At 44.5% G+C, this 26,284-nt stretch overlaps 1 protein-coding gene across 1 annotated transcript in view; it reads right to left on the minus strand.

The window, feature by feature from the left end:
• The window catches only part of LOC138296500 (poly [ADP-ribose] polymerase tankyrase-1), a 734,848-nt gene that overhangs the window by 300,934 nt on the left and 407,630 nt on the right, over positions 1 to 26,284 (minus strand). The window contains exons 13-15 of the mRNA XM_069235671.1: positions 20,697 to 20,862; positions 12,305 to 12,524; positions 2,448 to 2,557 (exon numbers count right to left, since the gene is read on the minus strand). Of these exons, the coding sequence (XP_069091772.1) occupies positions 2,448 to 2,557; positions 12,305 to 12,524; positions 20,697 to 20,862 (496 nt within the window). The remainder of the gene's footprint in view (positions 1 to 2,447; positions 2,558 to 12,304; positions 12,525 to 20,696; positions 20,863 to 26,284) is intronic.

Below are 26,284 nucleotides of genomic sequence, written 5' to 3' on the forward strand. Positions count from 1 at the left end.
ACAAGTCTCAGTTCTGGGGCATAGGCAGCCCACCGTTGGGGGTTCAAGGCAACCCCAAAGTTACCACACCAGCAGCTCAGGGCCGGTCAGGTGCAGAGGTCAAAGAGGTGCCCAAAACACATAGGCGTCTATGGAGATCAGGGGTGCTCCGGTTCCAGTCTCGGCGGGCATCACCACTAGCTGGGATGCCCTGGGGCGCTGTAACAAAAGGGGTGAGCCTTTGAGGCTCACCGCCAGGTGTTACAGTTCCTACGGGGGAGGTGAGAAGCACCTCCACCCAGTACAGGGTTTGTTCCTGGCCAGAGTGACAAAGGCACTCTCCCCATGTGGCCAGCAACATGTCTGGTGTGTGGCAGGCTGGCAGAAACTGGTCAGCCTACACTAGAAGTCGGGTAGGTATTCAGGGGGCATCTCTAAGATGCCCTCTGGGTGTATGTTACAATAAATTGCACACTGGCATCAGTGTGCATTTATTGTGCTGAGAAGTTTGATACCAAACTTCCCAGTTTTCAGTGTAGCCATTATGGAACTGTGGAGTTCGTGTTTGACAAACTCCCAGACCATATACTCTTATGGCTACCCTGCACTTACACTGTCTAAGGTTTTGCTTAAACACTGTAGGGGCATAGTGCCCGTGCACATATACCCTCACCTGTGGTATAGTGCACCCTGCCTTAGGGCTGTAAGGCCTGCTAGATGGGTGACTTACCTATGCCACAGGCAGTGTGAGGTTGGCATGGCACCCTGAGGGGAGTGCCATGTCCACTTAGTCATTTTCTCTCCACCAGCACACAGAAGCTGAGAGGCAGTGTGCATATGCTGAGGGAGGGGTACCCAGGGTGGCATAAGACATGCTGCAGCCCTTAGAGACCTTCCCTGGCATCAGGGCCCTTGGTACCAGGGGTACCAGTTACAAGGGACTTACCTGAGTGCCAGGGTTGTGCCAATTGTGGAGACAAAGGTACAGTTTAGGGAAATAACAATGGTGCTGGGACCTGGTTAGCAGGGTCCCAGCACACTTCCAAATCATAACTTAGCATCAGCAAAGGCAAAAAGTTAGGGGGTAACCATGCCAAGGAGGCATTTCCTTACAAAGGGGACAGCGGGTGCACAGTAATAGAAACAGTCAACACAGTCATGTGTACATGCAAGAAAAAGATGTGAGCTATAAAAAAGGGCAAATAACATACACCACTGACTTACACTGAAATGAGCAATATTTTAGGAAAGCATAAGCTAAAGATTGGATTACAAGTGAAAAAGGTACGTGATGAGAATATGTATAATGTTAGGGTGGGAAAATCACATTTCTGTTGGTCAAGCTCCACTGCCTCCTACCCCCTACTCCCCTACAAAAAAACAGATAACATCTAGACTTGGGGATGAAGTAGCAACTTCTACTTCACAGGTTTTAATTTTTCACAACTGAAAAAAGAGCTTTTCATTCAATGCCTCGATTATAACTGTTGCAAACACAAATATAAGAGGTGGGGTGCCTTCAGAGCATATGTAGATTCCGCCCGGAACGAACTGGGACCACTATGCTCCACAAGGTAGTTATCAACTGTTAGGCAAAAAGGGACCACATCCAGACCCAGCTGTTTGACAAACAAATGGCCAAAGAGATCCTGGTAACTGTTACTAACAAAATTCTCCACCGTAACATACAAATTCTCAACCTTCTGGGTCTGAGTCTTCAAGGTCCTTTCCTCCACACCTACCTCAATATTTGAAGCATGACAGCTACCAGACCTTACAAGATTATACTAACAAACTAACCAGTCAGAGGGTTATTCAGCCAAAAGGTGGCATATAAAAAAACAACATGCTTTTAGGGTGGTTAAATAGATTTCAACCAAATGTACTCCAATATTCTTTAGGAGTATTTATTTTCCCATCACTTGTGGTTGTATGTTACAACATAAAATGCTATATGTGGCTAACTACAGGAATCTGTGAAGCACAGCATTAATCTAACAAAAGTAATGTTTCAACCAACAAACTGAAGGGCATTTTATGTTATGGTTTAATGACCTATTGCTATTAGATACAATTGTAAATAAGAAAAATGATGCAGTGGAAACATAATAAAGATGCATCAAACCACTTTACAAGTAACAACAAACAAAAGTACAATCTGTAAAAGAGTGGCAGAAGGGGAAATGAAGGTGAATGAGTATGTGGAGTGGGTTGCACGTGAAGGCAATAAAATTAAGCTATCAAAATATTTTAATTTTATTGTGCACATTTTCTCACTATATACAAGGTTGCCTTGTCATTTATTAAAAATGTAAAATAAAATGGTTACAGAGTCAAAATTAAGTTTTTTTAAAGTGGAACGAAATACTCATATCTATTGTGAAGTACTTAATGGTTTATTTTAAGCATAATAGACATTTAAGATTTCTAGGAAACTACATATTCAAGTTGCTCATCTTTTTGCTTACCCCATAGGATGCAGCATTATGCAGCGGAATTAGCCCACCTTTGTCTTGAGCATTGACATCAGCACCATGTTCTAAGAGATACTCTGCTACCTCCAGGTTGTTGTAACCAGCTACGAGAATGAGAAAAAAGTAAATCATGGCTTAACATGTCTAGATTGCATAACAGAAGTAAAGAAAGACCACCATCATAATAATCATAAATCACAGCCTCTCCCATACAGGTGCATACCATGTTTAGGAGGATTCACTGATGTGTTGGCTTATATATAGAAATAGCTTCCAAACTGAGAACACTACCATCCAACAAATGTCATGAAGATGGGCACAGACAAACAAGTTGCTCACTTTTGGTAATGCTCTTGCTGGTGTATACTTTAATTCCAGATTCCTCATCTTTTCAATCCCCCACGCACCAGACTGGATCCAGAAACATTATCAATTGCTCCTGTGCACAGGTACGTGATGCCAACAGACTTCGTGGCGGCTTCTCCTTGCGTCTGAAGTCACAGTGACAGGCCCTATATAAGCACCATCCCTACACACTGATGCCCGTTTACAATTTAGCATTAAGTACCATTAGACATGTGCACTAGTGACAGCTTAAGATAGTGACAGTGTGCAGAAACTAATGTGGAAGACTAAACAGGTGGAAGGAGAGAAGTGAGAAATCTGCAATTTGATGGAGTATCTGCCAGAAGGAGCATTACTGAAGGTATGCAGTCTGCTCTTCTTCTGACTAAATTCCAAAGGAGCAATGTCCCCTGTCAGTGTTTTGGGACGACTCCTGGTGGCCTGCTACTCTGGGGTCTGCCCCACCACCCACGCAACCTCAGCTTCATACTGGACTTATCGCTCTCTATGACCCAGCAAGTCAAAGCCATCTCATCCTCATGTTTAAACACCCTTCACATGCTTCGCAAGACCTTCAGATGGATCCCTGTTGAAACCAGAAGACTGTCACCCACACCCTCGTCAGCAACAGACTGTACTACAGCAACGCCCTCTCTGCACCTCAAGACCTGGCTCTTCGATCAGTAGCACCCCCTTCCCACCCACAAGCGCCTTAAGACCCTGCCGGGTGAGTAGCGCACTTAACAAATTAGTGATTGAATAAGAAGGCTGTCTTGATGGTGAGCACCCGGAGAGGACGGTTGTGCAGTGGCTCGAAGGGAAAACAAAAAAGATAGATAAGAAATAGATTAAAGTCCCACTGAGACCAGACAAAAGACAAAATCTATGTACAATAGGTGATTTGAACAACGAAGACTGATCAGGCAGCCGTAGAAAAGCAGAGAGAGCAGATAGATATCCCTTGAGTGTGCCAAATGCAGAACCCTGCTGCGTCCGATATAGAATAAAGAGAAGGATATCAGAGAGAGTAGCAGAAAGAGGATCAATAGATCTTTCGGTACAATAATCTACAAATTGCCTCCAACGGCAGCCATATACTGTCTTGGTGGAGGGACGCCTGGCTGCCAGAATAACTTTACAGACTTCGGGAGGAAGGCTGAAGGCCGTCATCTGCCGCCGCTCAATCTCCATGCATGAAGCTACAGAGTTGGCAGGTTCGGGTAAAGAACCCTCCCCTTCTGCTGCGACAGAAGAGCTTCTGAAGGGGCAGAAGAATCTATGCTCATTTGCAGAAGCTCGGGATAGGATACCAAAGTCCCCTGATCTCCACCTCTCCCAGATGGCCGCCCCATCCCAGAAGCAACGCATCTTTCGCTACAGTGAGATCTGGTTGGGGAAGAGAGAGTAGTCTGGCTCTGACCCAATCACAGTTCTTTGACCACCACTGTAGGTCTCTTGCAGTGCCCTCCGAGATCTGAACCATGTTGGAGATATTTTCCTGATCCTGCGCCCACTGGAATTTCAGGTCCCTCTGCAGAGCCCGCATATGCCATCGGACATGTTTTACAAACAGGATGCAGGAGGCCATGAGTCTCAGCAGCCTCCGAGTCTGGATCACCAAAATTCGGGCAGAGGCCGAAACACGAATTATGACCTGTATTTACTGGACTCACTGCTTGTGGGGATAGGCCCAAAACTGCACTTTGTCCAGAACAGCGCCAATGAAAGGAGGCGCCTGCAAGGGAGTCAGGTGTGATTTCGGCATGTTTATAGTGAACCCCAGCAAAAGCAAGAGGTTTACCATTGTCTGGAGGTGAGAAACAACAGCCTGAAGTGAGGGAGCCTTCAACACCCAGTCGTCGAGGAAGGGAAAGACAAACCCCTAACCTGCACAGTTGAGCTGCGACCACCACCATTACCTTGGAGAACACCCAAGGGGCACTGGTAAGGCCGAAGACTAGCACGGTAAACTGAAAGTGCTTGTGGCCCACCATGAACCGCAAGTAACACCTGTGGACAGGCAGGATGGGAATGTGGAAGTACGCATCCTGCAAATCCAACACTACCATCCAGTCTGCTTGGTCTAGGGCAAACAAGACCTGAGCTAGAGTAAGCATTTTCAATTTCTCCTTTTTGAGGAGAAATTGCTGTCTGGTAAATTCAGAATAGGGTGAAGAACCTTGTTCTTTTTTGGGTATCAGAAAATAGCGGGAATAACAACCATTGCCTACTTCTGATATCAGGACCTTTCCTAAGGCTCCATTGGCCAAAAGAGACGTAGCTTCCTCACAGAGTAAAACCAAATGATCCTCCATCAGCTGTTCTTTTGAGGGAGGGACTGGAGGAGGAAGACTGGAAGAAAAGGGAGTAGCCCTTCTTTATGATCTACAAACCCATTTGTAGATGTCAAAGACCACCAGTGAGGGAGATGGTGACTTATCCTCCCTCCAACTGGACAAGTATGGTCTTGCAGAATCACACTAGGAGGGCTTGGAGACTGTGGAGGTGGGGGGCGGATTACTTTTGTCTGGGTCTGAAGACATCATGACCGCATCCTCGCACAGGATGTTGGCCTGGCGGACGATGGTGGCTGGCCTGTGGGTGGTGTGGTGCTCCGCCCCTTCCGTACCCACGAAAGGGGCAAAAGACAAGACAGTTGGCGAGGGAATGCTGAGAGGTCCAAGGACTTGGCCACAGCCAGGGAGTCCTTAAAGCCCTCCAACGCCAAGTCTGCCATTTCACTAAATATGCATGAGCCATCGATAGGCATGTGCATAAGGTTTGCCTGGACGGGGGGGTGAAGAATCCCGATCTGGAAAATAGGAGGAGGCACAGCGTTGATGGCGCACAGGGGCACTGCACAGCAAAGAGTTCCTGATTCCAAGATGACGTCTGGAAATTCTAAGGTAAGGAATCTGCAGCTAGAAGGCTCTATCAGATATTGAGGGACAGCTGATGTCACTAAACTTATAAGACCCAAACACTCAAATTACTGTCCTGGACCTAATGTCTGGAAGTCATTTCGTGGTCTCAGAGCTACACTGTAGGAAGGGAACCCTTTTTGGCATGGTTACCCCTACGTTTTGCCTGTTTATCAGTGTGCTTAGACTGTTTTCACTGGGATCCTAAAAACCAGGAACCCAGTGATAGTGCTCTCGCCCCTAAATTTGGTTGCTTTGGTACCCTTGACATCCCACAATTGGCATATTGATGTACCCCTTAAAGTCCCTGGTATATGGTACTTAGGGTACCCAGGGCATTGGTACACCAGGGGTCCCATATGGGCTGCAGCATGTATTATGCCACCCATAGGAGCCCATGCAAACTATGTCTGCAGGCCTGCCATTGCAGCCTCCGTGAAAAGGTGCATGCGCCCTTTCACTACTTGTCACTACATTATGTCACTGTAAGTCACCCTCGCCCCTATGGATGGCCGTTTCAGCCCAGAGGGCAGGGTGCAAATTCCTGTGTGGGACTGTACATCTGCATGAGCCGAAATGCCCCTACGAACTCCAGTTCCAATGAACTGGGCTTCTTAAGTGTGGGGAAGCCCTTTTACCTTTGTACTGGCCACAGGTCACTATGTCCGGCTACATATTCGTAACTCCGAACCTGGGCATGTTTGGTATCAAATATGTCAGAATCATATCCCAATACTAATGCCGGTATTGGTGGCATGATTTCATGCACTCTGGGGTCTCCTGAGAGGACCCCTCCAGTATTGCTCCTACCAGTCTTCCAGGGTTTGCGGACAGCCCATGCTTCAGCAGCCCCTCAGACAGGTTTCTGCCCTCCTGCTACTTAACCAGCTCAAGCAGGGGAGGCAGAACAAAGGATTTCCTGTAGGCGAGGGGATGCTACACGCTCTCTGTTGGAAAGAGGTGTTACAGGGCTGGGGAGGGGTAGCTCCCCCATGTCACCGGCTTGCTTTGATGAACACATTGGTGCCATCCTTGCATAATCCGGTTTGCACCAGTCCAAGGGACCTCCAGTTCTTGCTCTGGTGAGAAACTACACAAAGGAAAGGAGAGTGACCACTCCCCTGTTCATCACCACCCCAAGGGTGGTGCCCAGAGCTCCTCCAGGTGGCCACTTGTAGGAAGCTGGCTCTGTAAATATTATCTCAAAGTGAGAGGTGGTGTGCAGGGGTACCCCAAGAAGCTTGACAGAGGCAGTAATCGATAATACTAATGTTCTCTTTGTGGTAGTGTGGTCGAGCAGTTAGGCTTATCAGAGGGTAGTGTTAAGCATTTGTTGTACACACACAGGCAATAAATGAGAACACACTAAATGACTTAACTCCAGGCCAATAGGTTTTTATATAGAAAAATATTATTTTCTTTATTTTAGAAACACAAGATTCAAATTGCAGGCAAGTACATTAAATCTAAGGTACTTTGCATAGGTATAGATAGGACTTTGAATCAAAACAGTAATGTTCACAGTTTGGCATAAAATGGCAATAAGCTATTTTAAAAGTGGACACTGCAAAATTCAACAGTTCTTGGGGGAGGTAAGTACAGGTTAGTTTTTGAGGTAAGTAAAGCACTTACAAGTTCAGTCTCCGGGGCATAGGCAGCCCACCGTTGGGGGTTCTAGTCAACCAGCAACTCGGGGCTGGTCAGGTGCAGAGGTCAAAGAGGTGCCCAAATAACATAGGCGCCTATGGAGACAGGGGGTGCTCCAGTTCCAGTCTGCTAGCAGGTAAGTACCTGCACCCTCAGGAAGCAGACTAAGGGGGTTTTGTAGAGCACTGGGGTGGGGGGCGTCTCAAGTGGGCACACAAAGTACACCCTCAGCGGCACAGGGACAGCCGGCTGCAGTGGGCAAACAAGGCGTTGGGTTTGTGATAGAAATCAATGGAGGGACCCGGGGGTCACTCAGATGTTGCAGGCAGGGCACAGGGGAGCTTTTTGGGCCAGGCACCGACTGGGCAAGGGTGAGGGCCGTCCGCTGGTCACTGCTGCACCAGAGGTTGGTTATTCACAAGCCTGAGGGTGCAGTGCTTCTTCGAGGCGTCGGGTTTCTTTTCACCGGGCAGTCGCAGTCAGGGGGGGTCCTTCTGGATTCCCTCTGCAGGTGCCGTCGTGGGGGTGCAGACATGTTGGGTCAGGATAGACACGTCGGAGTCGCCTGGGTGTCCTCTCTGCGTTGTTGGTTTCTCTGGACACAGGCCAGGGGCGTTGGGTGCAGAGTCGTGGGGACTGAAGTTTCTGGAGTGAGGTGGAGTCCCTATAAAGATGGTTTCTTCTTGTTGGTTTAGACAGGGCCGCTGTCCACTGAAGTTAATTGGTCCTTTGTAGCTGCAGGGCCCACAGGAAGAGTCACTGGTGCAGGTTCTTTGAATCAGGAGACAGGCCGGTAGGGCTGGGGCCAAAGCAGCTGTCATCTTCCTTCTTCTCTGCGGGGTTTTCAGGTCAGCAGACCTTCTTTGTAAGTCATCAGGAATCTGATTTCCTGGGTTCAGGGTCGTCCCTAAATATTAAATTTAGGGTTGTGTTAGGGCTGGAGTGCAGTAGCCAATGGCTACTGTCCTTGAGGGTGGCTACACCCTCCTTGTGCTTCCTCCCTTTGGGGAGGGGAGCACATCTCTATCCCTACTGAGCTAAATCCTCCAAAACAAGATGGAGGATTTTCCAAGGAGGGGGTCACTTCAGCTCTGGTCACCTTAGGGGCGGACCTGGATGAGAGGGTGGCTCCTCCTCGTTTTTCTCATTACCTCCCCGGACTTGCTGCCAAAAGTGGGGGCTGTGTCCAGGGGGCGTGAATCTCCACAAGCTGGAGTGCCCTGGGGCATCGTAACACTAAGCCTGAGCCTTTGAGGCTCACTGCTAGGTGTTACAGTTCCTGCATGGGGAGGTGTGAAGCACCTCCACCCAGTGCAGGCTTTGTGTCTGGCCCCAGAGAGCACAAAGGCTCTCACCACAGGGGGTCAGAAATGTGTCTCTCAGTGGCAGGCTGGCACAGACCAGTCAGTCCTGAACTGAAGGATTGGATAAGAAATACAGGGGGCATCTCTAAGATGCTCTCTGTGTGCATTTTTTAATAAATCCAACACTGGCATCAGTGTGGGTTTATTATTCTGAGAAGTTTAATACCAAACTTCCCAGTGTTTAGTGTAGCCCTTATGGAACGGTGGAGTTTGTTTTGACAAACTCCCAGACTATATACTTATGGCCACACTGTACTTACAATGTCTAAGAATGGACAGACTGTAGGGGCATATTGCTCATGCAGCAATGCCCTTACCTGTGGTACAGTGCACCCTGCCTTAGGGCTTTAGGCCTACTGGAGGTGTGACTTACCTATGCCACAGGCAGTGTTTTGTGTGCAAGGCACTCTGTTGGGGATGCCATGTCGACTTTGCCTTTTTCTCCCCACCAACACACACAATCTGCAATGGCAGTATGCATGTGTTAGGTGAGGGGTCCCTTAAGGTGGTACAACATATGCTGCAGCCCTCAGGGGCCTTCCCTGGTCACAGGGCCCTTGGTACCACTGGGACCTTTTACAAGGGACTTACCTGTGTGCCAGAGGTGTGCCAATTGTGGAAACAATGGTACATTTTTGGTGAAAAAACACTGGTGCTGGGGCCTGGTTAGCAGGGTCCCAGCACACACACAGTCACGTCAGCATCAAAAGGCAAAAGGTGGTTGGGGGGTAACTGCAACAAGGAGCCATTTTCCTACACCACTTCATTCTGCCATCTTGGAAACAAGATGTGCAGAGGCCCCTGGGAGCATCTGGTTGGTCAGGACAGGTGACGGACGTCAGTGACCGCCTCTTATAAGTGGTCACCCAGCAGAGTGACCATGCCCCCTTTTAGGGCTATTTAGGGACTCCGATTCAGTGTGCAGGACTGCACCAGGACTCCTCTGCATCGACCTCTCCTGCTCCTGGCCGCCAGAACTGCTGCTGGAGTTCACAGGAACCAAACAAGCCTGCAACATTGTTTCCCCAGCTCCTTCCAGCAATTGCAACATTTCCATGGCTGTGCAACCTCTGGGGTCAGTAAGACTTCAGCTGCACCAAAGAAGCAAGAAGGAATCTCCTTTGGAGTGAAGGAGTCACTCCCCTTCATCCGCAGGCACTTAAGGTAACAACGTCCTGCAGCTGGGATCTGCTCCCCACGGGAACTGAGTTGATCCTCCAACAGAGGTGGTGGCTTTGAGTGGCCCTCTTGGTCCTCTCTGCCTTCTGTCCAACCCGACTCCTGCTCCAAGGGATCTTCAGGCACCACGTAGCCCCTGCCTCCGGCACTTCACCCTTTCAAGGACAGTCTCCTCTCTGCTTCTCCAGCGAAATCCTCTCCAGGTGTGCTGACTGAGCCTCACTGCAACTTACTGTGCCTGCTGCCAGTGGGTGGCCTCTGGGGGGGTTACACCTGCTTCTGTTAGCTCTCCCGACTGCTGAGGAACAGACTCCTCTCCAAGGGTGGAGTCCCATGGACCTTGCTGGTCCTTTTCAGCTCTGCAAATCCTCTTCTGTCCAGAGTGGCACTTGCCAAGGCTTGTTGGTGGTCCTCCTGACGACCAACCTGCCTGCGACCCGATGTCCATTGTGGGACAACATCTCCATGACTTGTGGGCCTCCTCTGCAGCTCCTGGGCTAAACAGCTGATCTTCATCCTCCACCGTCGACCCGGATCTTCACCCATGGAAGGGTGGGCAGTGGCTCCTGCCCCACCTGGACACTCCTGCGTGGACTGGACTCTGTACCTTTTTCTTGCAGGTCCTCTTCTTCCGGAATCCACCATTGGGTTCACTGGGCTGGTTGTGTTCTTGCAATCTTCCTTTTCAAAGTCCCCTTGTTAGTCTTTGGAAGACCAGGTAACTTACCTCTGCTCTCCTGGTTGCCGGAGGTCATCTAGGTACTCACCTTCGGTGGTCCCAAATTCTCCCAGCTCCCTTCCAACTATTTCACATCCTTGGATGGGGGGGCTTCACTTCGCATTCCACTATTTTAGTATATGGTGTGCCCCCCCCCCCACACACACACAAAATATGGTCCTAGCTGTTTTCTATTTCTTGCCAATGCTTGTTTTTGTATGCTAATTCCTAATACTTACCGTGTATATATAGTGTGTACTTACCTACAGTTGAGGGACTGCCTATAAGTAATCTACTTCAGTGCTACTGTAAATAAGTACCTTCATTTTCACATCACTGTGAGGTTCCTTTCAAGGGGGATAAGTTACTGCGGTATTGCAAGTGCTTTACACTCCTCCTAGATAAGTCTGCTCACCAAAGCTACCACTAGAGAGCCCTTCCTAGACACTGGCTCACTAGCTACTAGGGGTTGCCTGGACCTGGTATAAGGCGCAACACCACAGGTGTCCACCACACACCAGACCTGCTTCCAACAAGCACGGTTTGAAAAGGTTATCTTTTCTGAGGGCAGAGAAAAATGACCGGGGGTGGCCGTTGCATGTACCTTTTTTGAATGGAATATTGTTGATTAATTGGGCGCAGCATAACTGGTTAGCTTGCTATTCCTAATGACGAGTTACATGTAGTCAATTTGGGTAATTCGAAATTGGGGGCTGTTGATGAATGTATAATAATTTAACCTAGAGGGAAAGTGGGAAGGCTGATGTTGTTAAAATGTGCCTCTAACAACAATCTGGACACTCAAATTACTACCCTGGATCTAATATTCAGAAGTCACTCTTTGGTCTGAAGGACGCATAGTTGAAAAGGTTAGCCTCTCTAGACGCAGAGGGAAGTAAGTAGGGTGGTATTTACCGTTTAAGTTTAGAAAAAATGGCGATTCTCACTTAGGAAATAGGTGATATGTTCATATTTTTTTTAAGAGGTGTGTGTGCATGGGTGTGTATATAACAAGAGCAAACCAAGTGAGGATCAGAGACTGACGTCTGTCTAACATTCCTTACATGCCTTAAACCGCATGTGCTTGTTGGGAGACGTCCCTAGCACACTGAGACCAAAGCTCAAAAAAAGAGTTGTCAAAAAGAGTGGTCAAAAAGTGACTGATGTAGCTCTCTGTGTTGGTGTTCAAAGAAAGAAAATGTCAGATTTGCTGGGTTGACTCCTATATAGGCACCACGCATGACACTTCCAATTCGAACAAAACTGATGTAGAACAAATCGATGCCACCTACCAGTGTGCAGAGGCACTGCTCAAGATTTTCTAGATCCAGTCTGATGCCTGGGGAATATTCTTAGGTGTGGAATCTGTTGTTAGATGTCTGTATCAGAAAGCATGCTTGCAGCAGACCGATGCTGCATTTTTAGCATACGTATTTTTTTTTTTTATTGTTGCTTTATACGATCCATCTTTATAAAAATCAATTTATAGCATTTGCAAACAAAACAAGAAAGAAGGATGCAGGCTCTGTACAACTTATTGCTAAGCTGCAATTGGGTAGAAAATGTTTACCTGCTCCTTTTACTTCTATTATAGGTGTTATAGGTACTGTACCTTCAGAAATACAGTGGTTCAGTGAACTGAATGGAAGTTCACATTCAGCAAAATGCCAAACGTACCTGCTAGATGCAGTGGGGTAGAATTCCTTCCCTGGGTATCCCGACAGTTAATGTTTTCTGGTGTACATAACTTCTGTACTCTCGCCAAGCACCCCTTTTTAGCAGCATCAAGTAAGGCAGCATCCCCCCTTAATAAGTCCTGAATGTCAGTGTCGCCTTCTTTTACCAAGTCTAATGGGGTGTTACCATCTCTGTTCTTTTTGGTTGGATCCGCTCCATGCTAAAAGAAATTTAAAACAAAAGTACAAATCAAAAAGTATACTACTATACAACCTCTGTAAGATAATATTTTTCCCAATTTACGTTTAAATATGTAAATTAAAACTAAATCTTCAGTCCAAAAATGGAATCAGTTCAGTAACAGTCCCAGATTACTGCCATTTGACAAGCTTCTCATGAATAAAGTGTGCTATGAACATTAGAAAGCTGTATCATGGGATGTCTTATTGTACATAATAAAAAAGAAATAATTTACTTGTAGCCCTGGTTTTGCATGATAGTCTCCTCATTAAATTCATAAATTCTAGAAAGCTTCCCAGCTGTGTGCTGTAGCCAAAACACTTTAAATCCATATCTGTCCATATAAAAGTCTCTATAAACTGCCAATATTCATATGACTGGATGAAGTGGCGCACCCTCCAGAAGCTTCTGTAAGGCAAACATTTTTCAAAAATGTAGACTACAAAATGCTCAGAGTCTATTTTAAAAATGTACTGCAGCATTTGAAATGTAAAACATGTAAGACTTAACACTGTGTGAAAAAAGTTGCAGCCTAATAGGCTTACATTATGAAGTTGTAGAGAAAAGACTGCTGAGTCCAGGCACTTCTGTTACCAATTATGTATTTCAATGGCAGATACCTTGTTTAAGCAGTCCTTTTTTAAAGAAAAAGTAATAAAATATCCAAATGAAGATTACATTGAAATTCGGACACCCAAGAGAACCCCAGCAAGGTAGGCAGGTGTGCTGTTTATGACTAACAATGATTCAAACGATGCAAAAACAGATCTACATTTAACCATTTCTTCTGAATCATAGAAATTGTACTCATAGTCAAACACTAAACTACAACAGCAAACTACGAGATGTGATGAGATAGGATTTGCAGCGGTTAGGCACACAAAATAATACTCATAAGAAAAGCTTATGGCAACCTGTAGTAGTTCATTCTTAGCCACACAGATTTTTAGGGTGACTTGACCTACGCTTGCGTCAGCCTGTCTATCCGTATCTGCATAATGGTACATTACTGAGGTGTGTACTCATTTCTAAGTGACGGGCTTGCAAATATTGGTTAAGAGTACATTCCTAAGCAAAGCTGTTGTTGATGCTTTCCCTATAGTTTAATATGCTTTAGGTCTACCTGGAGGCAATTTTTGTTCTACTTTATTGCATAGGGAAATGCAAGCTACAATACATCTGTAAATAGATTGTTTACAAGCGGCTATATCTTGTTGTATATGACCATAATTAATTTGGTTAACCTACCTAAGTCTCTTACTCGTATCCAGATAAAAAACAAATACTGTCCAAACATCCAAAGAATGTAGGGATCTTTTTGCTAGAGTGGAGTGGACAGATTGGCAGAAAATACATGTAAAGTTATAGACTGATTTATATGAAACTCAAAAAAGCTGTGGGTAGGAAGGATGGATGTGTTCTTGTAACAAAATGCCTCTTTGTATGGTCACACCAGGTGGTCTGATGCTGCTGGCTTTTCAACTCTAAGTGCCCTTTATGCTGCTAACCAGACCTCAGCACCAGTGCCCGGACCCAAACACATGTATGCTACATGGGCTATAACAAATAGACCTAGGGTAACTTTCCTGTAAGTCACTAGTATATATATAGTGCTCAGGGCCTGTAAGTTAGAGTCACCCCTGGTATTGCAGCACTGGGAGTAAAAAAGGTAAAACAAGCCTTCCAGTCCACAACTGCAGACTGGAAGAGCAGTTTGAACTGCTAGCCTTACTATGCCATTTAAAGCCACTGGAAATTCAAATGTCCCTCTGAGACATGTGTAAGTCATCCCTATGGCAGGCTTACCACGCCCTAAGGCAGGGTGCAGTTTATTTCATGGGACAAACATGTATTTTATATGTTCTGGCAGTAAAAACACAAAACTGTCATTTTTACAGTGGAAAGACTTGGTTGCCCGGTTGGCCAGTACAGGATTACCTTCTGACCCCTCAGCTGTGCTAACTCCTGACCAGCGCAACCAAAGTTGGTACCCCAGGGTATCAAACAACTTGTCACATTAAGCCCGACTTGCTTCTCAAGTCGAAATTAATGTAACTTTTACAAAGTTGTCACTGTGTTGCCTTCAATCTCCTCTGCTCTTAGCAGTTACACAAGAAGCTTGAACCCAAGACAGCTTTTTGCCCTCCTAGGGAGACGTGCTACCGACTCCCAGGAAAGGAGACAATAAGGGCTTTCCTGGAGAGGGGTGGAATCTTCATCCTGCAGGAAGCTATACAGATGTTGGCCCAAAAGGAGAGCTTCAAGGATGAAGTAGTCTTCGAAGAGCAAATGGGACATTTGGGAGAGGTGCATCCCATTGTTTAGGCAGACTAGCTGGCAAATGGGACAGAAAAAGGAAACCTGTTCTGAAACAGTTTTTTCAGGGGTGTGCAGCTTCCCCTTGGTAGCCACAACTCTGAGTTGGGTTAGGGAGGTCTGGAGGTCGAGAGAGGTGTTCTGCCAACTTGGGAATGGACAGAATGGTGCACCTTGGGATAGTCAGATGCCAAACTTCCCAGGAAGTCGTCAGCAGTAGGGAAGAAACCAAGTAGCGCATTAGCTACTGACTTCATCTAACCAGAGGGTTGAAGATAAACAGGGGACGCAGAACTCGGATCTTGAGTGAACTGGAAAAAAGACTGCACTTTGGAACTGGCAAAGAGGCTGCACTGGCATGGATTGCACCTGCTGAACCTAGTGGCTCGCACAGAAGGACTTTGCCTGCTGTGTCCTGCTCGTGGTGAAGTCGTCTTCAGCTCCCTGCCGAAGTCTAGAGATGACCCAACAGACTCTTGGAGTCTCCTGGCTTCACAGAACAGGGCCACAACAGCTGGGAAGCTTGCATTGGCAAGTTGGTAGCCTGGAATCTTCAGATGCCACCGTACAGCACCAGATACCAGGACACAACAGCCTAAAGTTGCACCCAAGTTTGCTGACCCCGGGAGAGTCATCGGAGTGTAGCTTGGTCACCCAGAAGCTGAGTTATCGCCCAGGGAAGTAAATGACCGTGACCACGATATCAGGTGATTGGTAACCCCGTGGCGGCTGGACGTTTACAAGCCCCGCCAGAGATGATGAGGACCACCTCACCCCCTTCGTGGACCGAGGAGTAGTCACAGGAAGACCACCATCAACTGTATCGCATTAACAGTATCTTTGTGCATGTTCAGCATCCTTGATCCTTTGTACTAGAACCACTTCTGTAGTAATACGTTGCAAAACAGAGTCCTTGGAACTGCCTGAAGACTGCTTCACGTGTAGAGGTAACTGATTCTAAGGACCTTGTTCGTCCTCCTGATTGGCTCCTTATTGGAGTTGGTCACAAAGTAATTATTAGTGGCCACAATTGAACTAGCCCAAATTTTTGGTGAAAGAGTTTTTTAGAGTCATATTCGGTGAATTTGCCAATGCTTATTCGCAGTCGAGTGAAATGCTTTGATTTAATATACCTTGTCAATACTTTATCTCCAGAACCCTCCTGTGGATCTTTTTCTTTGTGGTGTCTTAAGTACATCAAATAAAGTCTATTTTTATAAATTGGCACTAGATTTGAGTGTCTTGTCAATTTCTGATTCAAATTTGTTGGCGCTGTTTAAATGCTTTACACTAGTTGCTTTGTGTAAGCCTTGCTCTTCTGAACCACAGCTACCAAAGGTTGAGCTCAAGATTTGACAAGCTAAACCAAATGGTCCTAAAGGAGTTAAGTGTATTACACTGCGAGGTGTCACAACCACACCAAATAACACACCACATTTCCTCACAATTTAAAGACTACACTGCATTAAAAATGGTCAATGGTTCTAACACTGATAGCGCTTGAACGCATTAGTCTGGACAAGACCAGACTGAGCTCTCAAGGAGGCATTGGTTTTCTTACAGCAGGGAACATTTTAACACCTTCCAAAAAATCTTTGATCACAGTTATTTTGAAGAAAGAAATCTATTCTGAAAAATTCTTATACACTTTTCTGACTAGATGCACTTTTTTTTCAAAGATCTTTTTCGATCTAAAACAGTGGATATTTCAACAATTTGTTCACAGTGATTTATATATTGTGAATTAATCAAGCAAATCAACTTAACATCGGTACTGTCCCCCCTACTGTAACTAATGGGTCTCATATAAACACTACGTTCGACTCACATTGTAGCATGGAAAAATGGAACTTCCTTTTCTCCATGACTTTCAGTGTTCAGAAGCCATGCTGTCAAGTTCAAAGATGTTACATGCTGGCATTGAATTTGCCTCTGCAGTCTGGTGAGCAGGTTTTGTTTGTGCTGCAGTCTCTTGTAGAGAGCAATTGACATCAGGAGGAGATCTGGGTATAACCACTATCTCAACCAGTGAGGTGCGATTAGAATCATTTTGGCCTGAATGTTTAACTTCAGAAGTACTTTCAGAATGAGGAGTGGAAAAGCACTGAATACTATCTTTGACCTGTATATTAAAAGGAAATAGCATTTCCCATTGATCTTTGTTCTGGAGTTGTGGACGGGAAGTATCAGCATATTTAGCTTTAACTTGTGACACATAGGCCTAGAGAAGATGCTTAGTAATGGTATCTCATCTAAAACCCAGTAATGGTTTTTGTAAAGTCGAGTGAGAAATTCTGCATGTTGGTTCTGCGTTTCCAGGATGTGAACTGCTGTCAGTGTTAGACCTATTGATAATGCCCACTGACAGACTGTGTGAGCTTCCAGTGAGAGAGTCCATTATCTTGTGCTTCCTTTGTTGAAAAGAGAGCACTGTAATGGTATTGTTCATCTAGATCTAGGTAATATCTGACCGCACTGAAGGAAGAAATATTTTCAGACCCAAGTGGACCACCTGTAATTCCAGAAAGCTGATGTGACATGAGCCTTCTTTCTCTGTCCATTGTTCCTGGATGCAAAAACCCACTGGGTGAGCTCCTCAACCAATTTGAGATGTATTTGTGACAACAGTTGCTATTGGTGTCTTTCGCTGGAAAGAAACCTTCTAAAAAATGTGTCCATTTGCACCACCATGTCAGAGACTGCCTTGCCACAACCTGTCCTATCTCTGAGGCCATCAATCTTCAAAGCAGTGCTGCAATGGCCTCACATGGAACCTTATATTTGGCACAATACAGATGCAGACGCAATGGACCCTAGAAGTAATATTTGATGAACAGTGGATAAATCATTGTTTGGCAGTACATGACATTTGTTTATGAATAATAACAGCCTCTCCTCTGAAGGAACCACTTTTCCTTTGTTGGCGTCTAGTGCGCCTACAAGATGAGCTAGGCATGGCACTGGTGTCATTCTTGAATAATGCATGTGTATCTGGAGATCTAGTCTTCGGGGACGGAAACAGTTTCCCAAAAATCTTGCATTAGTTTAATGTGATTGCATGAATAAATTAACAATCTTTTTTTCCTCAGCTGTGCTACCACAACTACCATGCAATTTGAGAACAAGTGAGGGGATGACTTCAGACCGAATGGTACGACTAATGAATATATTGATTGGCAAACTTTTTGCGGTTTACGCTAATGAATGTTGAAATATGCGTCTTGGACATCTATTGCCCGAATCCAATCTCTCTTCAGCAGACAAAAAAAATTCTGTAACGCTACCAATCTGAAATTTTCCTTTCTTATAAGTTTGCTAAGAAAATATAAGTCAAATAAAGGACTGTACACTTTTGATGCTTCCGTGCAGACCGGGAAATATACTGAGTATACTCCTTGACTTTTTGGCCAGGACAGAGCCAGCTGTACAGCGCGAATCTCTTTTTTGTAATTTGCTTTTAGCAGGATTGAGGTTTCCTTTCTTAAGATGGTAAATTGATTTTTTGAAGATGATTTTGAGGATGCAAGTGGTGGTCTGGCCTTTAAGTGCAACCTCGATTCACTATGTTCAGCACCAGCTTGTCCAAAGTTACAAGAATCCACTCTGCCAAATGGCAAGTTACCGCAAAAATCCACACACCCATTCCTACCCGAGAGTTGAATGGAGTGGGGTGGGATCTTGGTTGTCAATTACTGTTTCTGGAAGGGTATCATCCTCTAGAAATATGTCCTGGAGTTGTTTATTTTTGCTTCTATGTTTTGTTGCTGTAAGGATACCTTTGACCTTGCTGTTGGTGATTTAGTGTGTGATATTACCAACGATGAAACTGAACCCAATGCAGGTAATACTGGGTGACCTTTGGCTTGAAAAGCTTTTTGAACATAGTTTCTTTCTTCCAGTCCAACAGCTTGTAGGGTCCCCACTTCATTTGTCACTGAAATCATTTCTTCCTTGTGTGCTTACCACATAGCTTGGCACTAGAAAAAGGAAGAGTGATGTATTTTTTACGTACATCCGGTTTTAGTATGATCAGTATTAACCTGAATAATTTGTGGAGTGACACCCCATGATAATAGCATGTAGCAACCATATCTGCCCCATCAACAGTTGCACTTAGGACTTGATGACACTAGTGAGCCTTCAGTGAGCATTCCCTTGAAATCCTGCTGTATATGCTTTAGGGAGGTCTTCTATAAATGGCTTCCTTCCATCCCATATTTCTTTGTGACATCTGCCAAAAAGGGTTGTAGCACTCTAATTTTGTAATGCTGTGGCCACAGTGTAGCACATTTTCCTCTCAATCACTTCTTTTGCATTCTCTTTCAGAAGGGGCAGTGGTCTCTGTGGACGATGCAGGATGTTTTCTGAACTAGGTGATGATCACAGAGTATGACTTCGAATCCGATATCAAGAATCCTGGATCCTAATGGCGGTGTTTTTACTTCTTTTGCAGCTTTGGTGTGATCTTTGACAGTTGCTGGTATCAAGAACTTATCTCCAGGGGAGCTGGGACCAAGCAAAGTAACAGGTTTGGAGATGCTCTTGGTTAAACTATTTCCAGTATATTCGAAATGGATGTTTAAGGTGCTTCCACAAGCATGTTTAGTTAATTTACTCTTTTCACTAAAACGCTGTGAGATGTCGTGCTGTCATCCACTTATGAGATTCTCCTCGAAGCAGCAGCATGAGACAGCAACAGATAAATCAAGTATACTAATGCAAGATTTGTACAGCGTGACAAATCACCTATGAGGGTCTCAAGACGCTGAATTGTGAGCATAGGGAGATTAAGTGATTTTCCCAGAATCACAGGACGTTGAGCCGACGCAGAGTTTCAAACCTGGTTCCCCAAGATCCGAAGGCGGCAGCTCTCGCCATTACGCCACACCCCCTTCTTGTATGATCAGTCACTAGATGTTCATCATCTACTTTTCACAGGAGTACAAAAGCTCCTAGACAGCAAGCATGGTACGTCCTGAAGTGGTGGTGCAGGAGTCACAAAAGAAACCGGTCTGCTACCCAGCATGGACACAGATGTCTGTTTTGACACCAAATGAAAACCTGGGCCATTCCAATCGTGGAGAAGGTAGAGACTAAAATGAATGTAGGCTAAAAGAGGCAGAAAAAATAAATCATAGGATGGGAACTTAAAGAAGAGTTTAGGGATTTTGACAGATGAAAATGACAAATCTTCAGAAAAGCCAAGAATAGTTTAGGATGAAATGTAAATATGATGAGTGAAGAAGACAAACAGAAGGAAAAGACCAGAACAAACAGGGGTGTGAAACCTCACTGTTCTACGATCCTTCTCTCAAGAGTCAGAAAAAAGACCTTTCTGAGGAAGACAACTGCCAGTGAGATACATTATAGGTAGTGGACGCTCTTGGACTCTTAAATGCACAGAAGTCTTTTACTTCACTCCTTCATAGAGTAAGCATATCAGGCTGAAACATTTTCACAAAAAGTCAGGCCAACCTTTGATGTTTTGCATTTGCAGTTTAAAAATTGTCTTGGGGTTTTTTGTAGTTTCTGCCTTCGATAGGCTTATAGGGGTGCTCCACTTCAGATGGATATCGGTACCCACCATATTGTTATATGGACAAATACAGATTTAAAATGTACTGGGGTGCACACACGCAGGGAGAGATTATGCTAGCATTGTCATCAATGAAGATCCTATGATGCAAAATAAAACGTTAACTTAAAGCAACATCTTCACACCCACCCCCAATCAGGTCAAGTTATTTGTACAGTGAGAAATACTTTGTGTGCATGTATTTTATAATGTATTTGAACTGGCAATTTTACATAATTAACCACAACTTCAATTACATACTTTCAGAAGAAGCTTGCAGATTTCATATTTTCCTTTTGCGGCTGCTTCATGGAGAGGGGTGAATTTCCATAGGTCTGCCACATTTACTGATGCGCCATGCCTCACTAACAGCTCTGCTACTTCATAGTGCCCATAAGAGCAAGCATTGTGCAGAGGTACCAAACCCCTAAACAATAAGAAAGACATAATTAGAAGCTTGTGAAAGAGAGGCAAAATGCAGATGATAGTCAAAGCAGACAAAATCAAATGTAAAATAACACAAAGACTCCAATGAATTTAGGAATACTAAGTCCTTCACTGCCATCCAGGATGTGACTATCTGTAAAGGAGGAGACACCCTTTAGTGCGGTCTCCCCAGATTTGTTGCTGTTGTTGGGCTCGATTTACTGAACAGTTTACGTTCCTAAAAACTTTCATTTTGGTTAGGTTTTGATCATATACAGATTAGTTTATTGGTCTAAAATGCTCAAGGGATACACCTCTATGTGCTGCAGACAGTAAATGCATTAGGCTACAGTTGGGGTGGAATGTCCGAGGGCATTTGAAGAGTACAGGTTTTACTTATCAGTAGTTAATTGTCAAGTATTGGTACCTTACGCACTAACATGCTTTGAATGATTTTCTGCCATCTATCTGGAATTAATCAACACATTTTACACACAAAAATTGTATTCCCCATATTGGAGCATTGTCTGCTGCAGCCAACGTGGAAGACTCCAAGTATGGAGGCCATTTAAGATCTCTAACCACTAGTTGGTGAGAAGAGAAGTTCACATATGAATCACTGAAAGCAACGAATGATGGAGAACTGCAGCTCTTGGGATCTTTGAAGTATTCATCAACTATGAATAGAAAAAGTAGCAATAACGGGCAGGAAGGTTGTGAATGTTAATCATATTTAAGAAAGCCACTACAACTCTGCTTGCTCCACTGTCTATTTTGATTTTAACTACAGGCCAGGCAGTTATGGTTACTGAATGTATTCCATGCACTGCCTTGCAGTGGCATCCCCGTACTGAAGACTTTAGTTGTCACCTAGCCTGCTAGCGTGTGCTGTAACCATTTCTCGCTTGAATATTGGCTTCTCAATACCTGAAAGCAATGGGGGCATAATATGTTCTGATGGGCCTTTGCCTTGATTTTCCATATTAAAAGTTATAAAGGAAAAAAAGTTATCAGTAACTGCAGTGCTATTAAGGGCATCTCTATTAAATTCATAAACACTGGATAGTCACACCCAGGAGTGGGTTCCCAGAAAACCATTACAATCCAATCGAAGAAACCTTTCAGATAAAGCATAAAAAATATCACTGAAAAGGCAATAACTGCTTAACGTTTCTCTTTTAAAATCAACTGTGTACGAAAAATTTATATTTTTAAAATTATTAAATTAAGAATGTATTGACTAAGCTACGCAGCAATGCTGTCATAAAAACAGCTTCTCATGTATCCAAGTTTTAAAAGGAGGACAAATGAAAGCAAGCTGTTGTCACAGGCCTACAACTTCGTACACAGACAATCTGTGCCATAATGAAAATGTCACTTACCCAGTGTACATCTGTTCGTGGCATTAGTCGCTGCAGATTCACATGCTGTGCAGATACACATGCTGTGCATAGTCCGCCGTCTGGTGTTGGGTCGGAGTCTTACAAGTTGTTGTTCTTCGAAGAAGTCTTTTCGAGTCACGAGACCGAGGGACTCCTCCCACTTCGGTTCCATTGCGCATGGGCGTCGACTCCATCTTAGATTGTTTTCCCCGCAGAGGGTGAGGTAGGAGTTGTGTATGCTAATAATAGTGCCCATGCAATGGAATAAATACGTATGTACAAAATTAAGGTTTAATGTAATATATTTACAAATGTACAAATGTTCAAGATCTACTTCTAAACGGCTACAGGCTCCCGGGGAGGAGGGTGGGCGCATGTGAATCTGCAGCGACTAATGCCACGAACAGATGTACACTGGGTAAGTGACATTTTCAGTTCGGTGGCATGTGTTGCTGCAGATACACATGCTGTGCATAGACTAGTAAGCAGTTATCTCCCCAAAAGCGGTGGTTCAGCCTGTAGGAGTTGAAGTAGTTTGAAATAAAGTTCTTAGTACGGCTTGTCCTACTGTGGCCTGTTGTGCAGATAACACATCTACACAGTAGTGTTTAGTAAATGTATGAGGCGTAGACCATGTTGCTGCCTTACATATTTCGGTCATTGGAATATTTCCTAGAAAGGCCATAGTAGCACCTTTCTTTCTGGTTGAGTGTGCCTTTGGTGTAATAGGCAGTTCTCTCTTTGCTTTAAGATAGAAGGTTTGGATGCACTTTACTATCTATCTGGCGATACCTTGTTTTGAAATTGGATTTCCTGTATGAGGTTTTTGGAAGGCAATAAATAGTTGTTTTGTTTTCCTAATTTCTTTTGTCCTGTCAATGTAGTACATTAGCGCTCTCTTGATGTCTAATGTATGTAGTGCTCTTTCAGCTATTGAATCTGGCTGTGGGAAGAACACTGGTAATTCCACTGTTTGGTTTAAGTGGAAAGGTGAGATAACCTTTGGTAAGAATTTTGGATTTGTTCTTAGAACAACCTTATTTTTGTGTATTTGAATAAATGGTTCTTGTATGGTAAACGCCTGTATTTCACTTACTCTTCTTAGAGATGTGATGGCAATGAGAAATGCAACTTTCCACGTTAAGTATTGCATTTCACAAGAATGCATGGGTTCGAAAGGTGGACCCATGAGCCTTGTCAAGACAATGTTGAGGTTCCATGAAGGAACAGGTGGTGTCCTTGGTGGTATAATTCTCTTTAGGCCCTCCATAAACGCTTTAATGACAGGTATTCTAAATAGGGAAGTTGAATGAGTAATCTGCAGGTAAGCAGATATTGCTGCGAGATGTATTTTTATGGAAGAGAAAGCTAGATTTGATTTTTGTAGATGTAGTAAATATCCTACTACATCTTTTGGAGATGCATGCAATGGTTGGACTTGATTATTATGGCAGTAACAAACAAATCTTTTCCATTTACTTGCATAGCAGTGTCTAGTGGATGGCCTTCTAGCTTGTTTTATGACCTCCATACACTCTTGTGTGAGGTTCAAGTGTCCAAATTCTAGGATTTCAGGAGCCAAATTGCTAGATTCAGCGATGCTGGGTTTGGATGCCTGATCTGTTGTTTGTGTTGTGTTAACAGATCTGGCCTGTTGGGTAGTTTGACATGAGGTACTACTGACAGGTCTAGTAGTGTGGTATACCAAGGTTGTCTTGCCCATGTTGGTGCTATTAGTATGAGTTTGAGTTTGTTTTGACTCAATCTGTTTACTAGATATGGAAGGAGAGGGAGAGGGGGAAAAGGGTACGCAAATATCCCTGACCAATTCATCCATAGAGCATTGCCTTGAGATAGCCGGTGTGGGTACCTGGATGCGAAGTTTTGGCATTTTGCGTTTTCTTTTGTTGCAAATAGATCTATTTGAGGTGTTCCCCAAATTTGGAAGTAAGTGTTCAGGATTTGGGGGTGAATTTCCCATTCGTGGACCTGTTGGTGATCCCGAGAGAGATTGTCTGCTAGCTGGTTCTGGATCCCTGGAATAAACTGTGCTATTAGGCGAATGTGGTTGTGAATTGCCCAATGCCATATTTTTTGTGTTAGGAGACACAACTGTGTCGAGTGTGTTCCCCCCTGTTTGTTTAAATAATACATTGTCGTCATGTTGTCTGTTTTGACAAGAATGTATTTGTGGGTTATCATTGGTTGGAATGCTTTCAACGCTAGAAATACTGCTAACAATTCTAGGTGATTTATATGAAACTTTCTTTGATGTACGTCCCATTGTCCTTGGATGCTGTGTTGATTGAGGTGTGCTCCCCACCCTGTCATGGAAGCATCTGTTGTTATCACGTATTGTGGCACTGGGGCTTGGAAAGGCCGCCCTTTGTTTAAATTTGTACTGTTCCACCATAGAAGCGAGATGTATGTTTGGCGGTCTATCAACACCAGATCTAGAAGTTGACCCTGTGCATGTGACCATTGTGATGCTAGGCACTGTTGTAAGGGCTGCATGTGCAATCTTGCGTTTGGGACAATGGCTATGCATGAGGACATCATGCCTAGGAGTTTTATTACCATCTTTGCATGTATCTTTTGTGTTGGATACATAGCTTGTATCACCTTGTGAAAATTTTTAACCCTTTGTGGACTTGGAGTGGCTATCCCTTTTGTTGTGTTGATTGTCGCTCCTAAGTATTGCTATGTTTGACACGGCAGAAGGTGTGACTTTGCATAGTTGATGGAGAAACCCAGTTTGTAAAGGGTTTGTATAACATAATCTGTGTGGTGTAAACACTTTGTTAGCGAGTTGGTTTTGATTAACCAATCGTCTAGGTACGGGAACACGTGTATTTGCTGCCTCCTGATATGTGCAGCTACTACTGCTAGACATTTTGTAAAGACTCTTGGCGCTGTTGTTATTCCGAATGGCAACACTTTGAATTGGTAATGTATTCCTTTGAATACGAACCTTAGGTATTTCCTGTGCGAGGGATGTATCGGTATATGGAAATACGCGTCTTTTAGATCTAACGTTGTCATGTAGTCTTGCTGTTTCAGTAGTGGTATTACGTCTTGTAACGTGACCATGTGAAAGTGGTCTGATTTGATGTAGGTGTTTAGTGTTCTGAGATCCAATATTGGTCTCAGACTTTTGTCCTTTTTCGGTATTAGAAAGTACAGTGAGTAAACTCCTGTGTTCTTTTGTGTTTTTGGTACTAATTCTATTGCGTCTTTTTGCAGTAATGCTTGAACTTCTAGTCCTAGAAGGTCTATATGGTGTTTTGACATATTGTGTGTTTTCGGTGGGACGTTTGGAGGTAGTTGGAGAAATTCTATGCAATAACCATGTTGGATAATTGCTAAGACCCAAGTGTCTGTTGTTATTTCCTCCCATGATTTGTGGAACTGGCTTAGTCTCCCCCCCACTGGTGTTGTGTGAAGGGGTTGTGTGACTTGTGAGTCACTGTTTATTTTGAGGGTTTTTGGGACCCTGAAACTTTCCCCGGTTTCTTGGGAATTGGCCCCCTCTGTATTGGCCTCGAAAGCCACCCCTTTGATATTGTCCCTGGTAGGTAGGTGGTCTTGTTTGTGAGGTGCTGACTTCTGTGGCTTGACCTCGAAACCCTCCTCTGAAAGTTGTTTTGCGAAATGTGCCAAATGTGCCTCTGCCCTGCGGGGAATAGAGTGCGCCCATGGCTTTGGCTGTGTCAGTGTCCTTCTTCAATTTTTCAATTGCAGTGTCCACTTCTGGGCCAAACAATTGCTGTTCATTGAACGGCATATTGAGCACTGCCTGTTGTATCTCAGGTTTGAAACCAGATGTGCGCAGCCATGCGTGCCTCCTTATTGTCACAGCAGTATTTATTGTTCTTGCAGCTGTATCTGCTGCATCCATAGAAGAACGTATTTGGTTGTTGGAGATATTTTGCCCCTCTTCAACCACTTGTTTCGCTCGTTTCTGGAATTCTTTGGGGAGGTGCTCGATGAGATGTTGCATCTCGTCCCAATGGGCCCTGTCGTATCGCGCTAGGAGTGCTT

This window comes from Pleurodeles waltl, chromosome 1_2, assembly GCF_031143425.1.
Source record: "Pleurodeles waltl isolate 20211129_DDA chromosome 1_2, aPleWal1.hap1.20221129, whole genome shotgun sequence".
NCBI classification, from domain to species: domain Eukaryota; kingdom Metazoa; phylum Chordata; class Amphibia; order Caudata; family Salamandridae; genus Pleurodeles; species Pleurodeles waltl.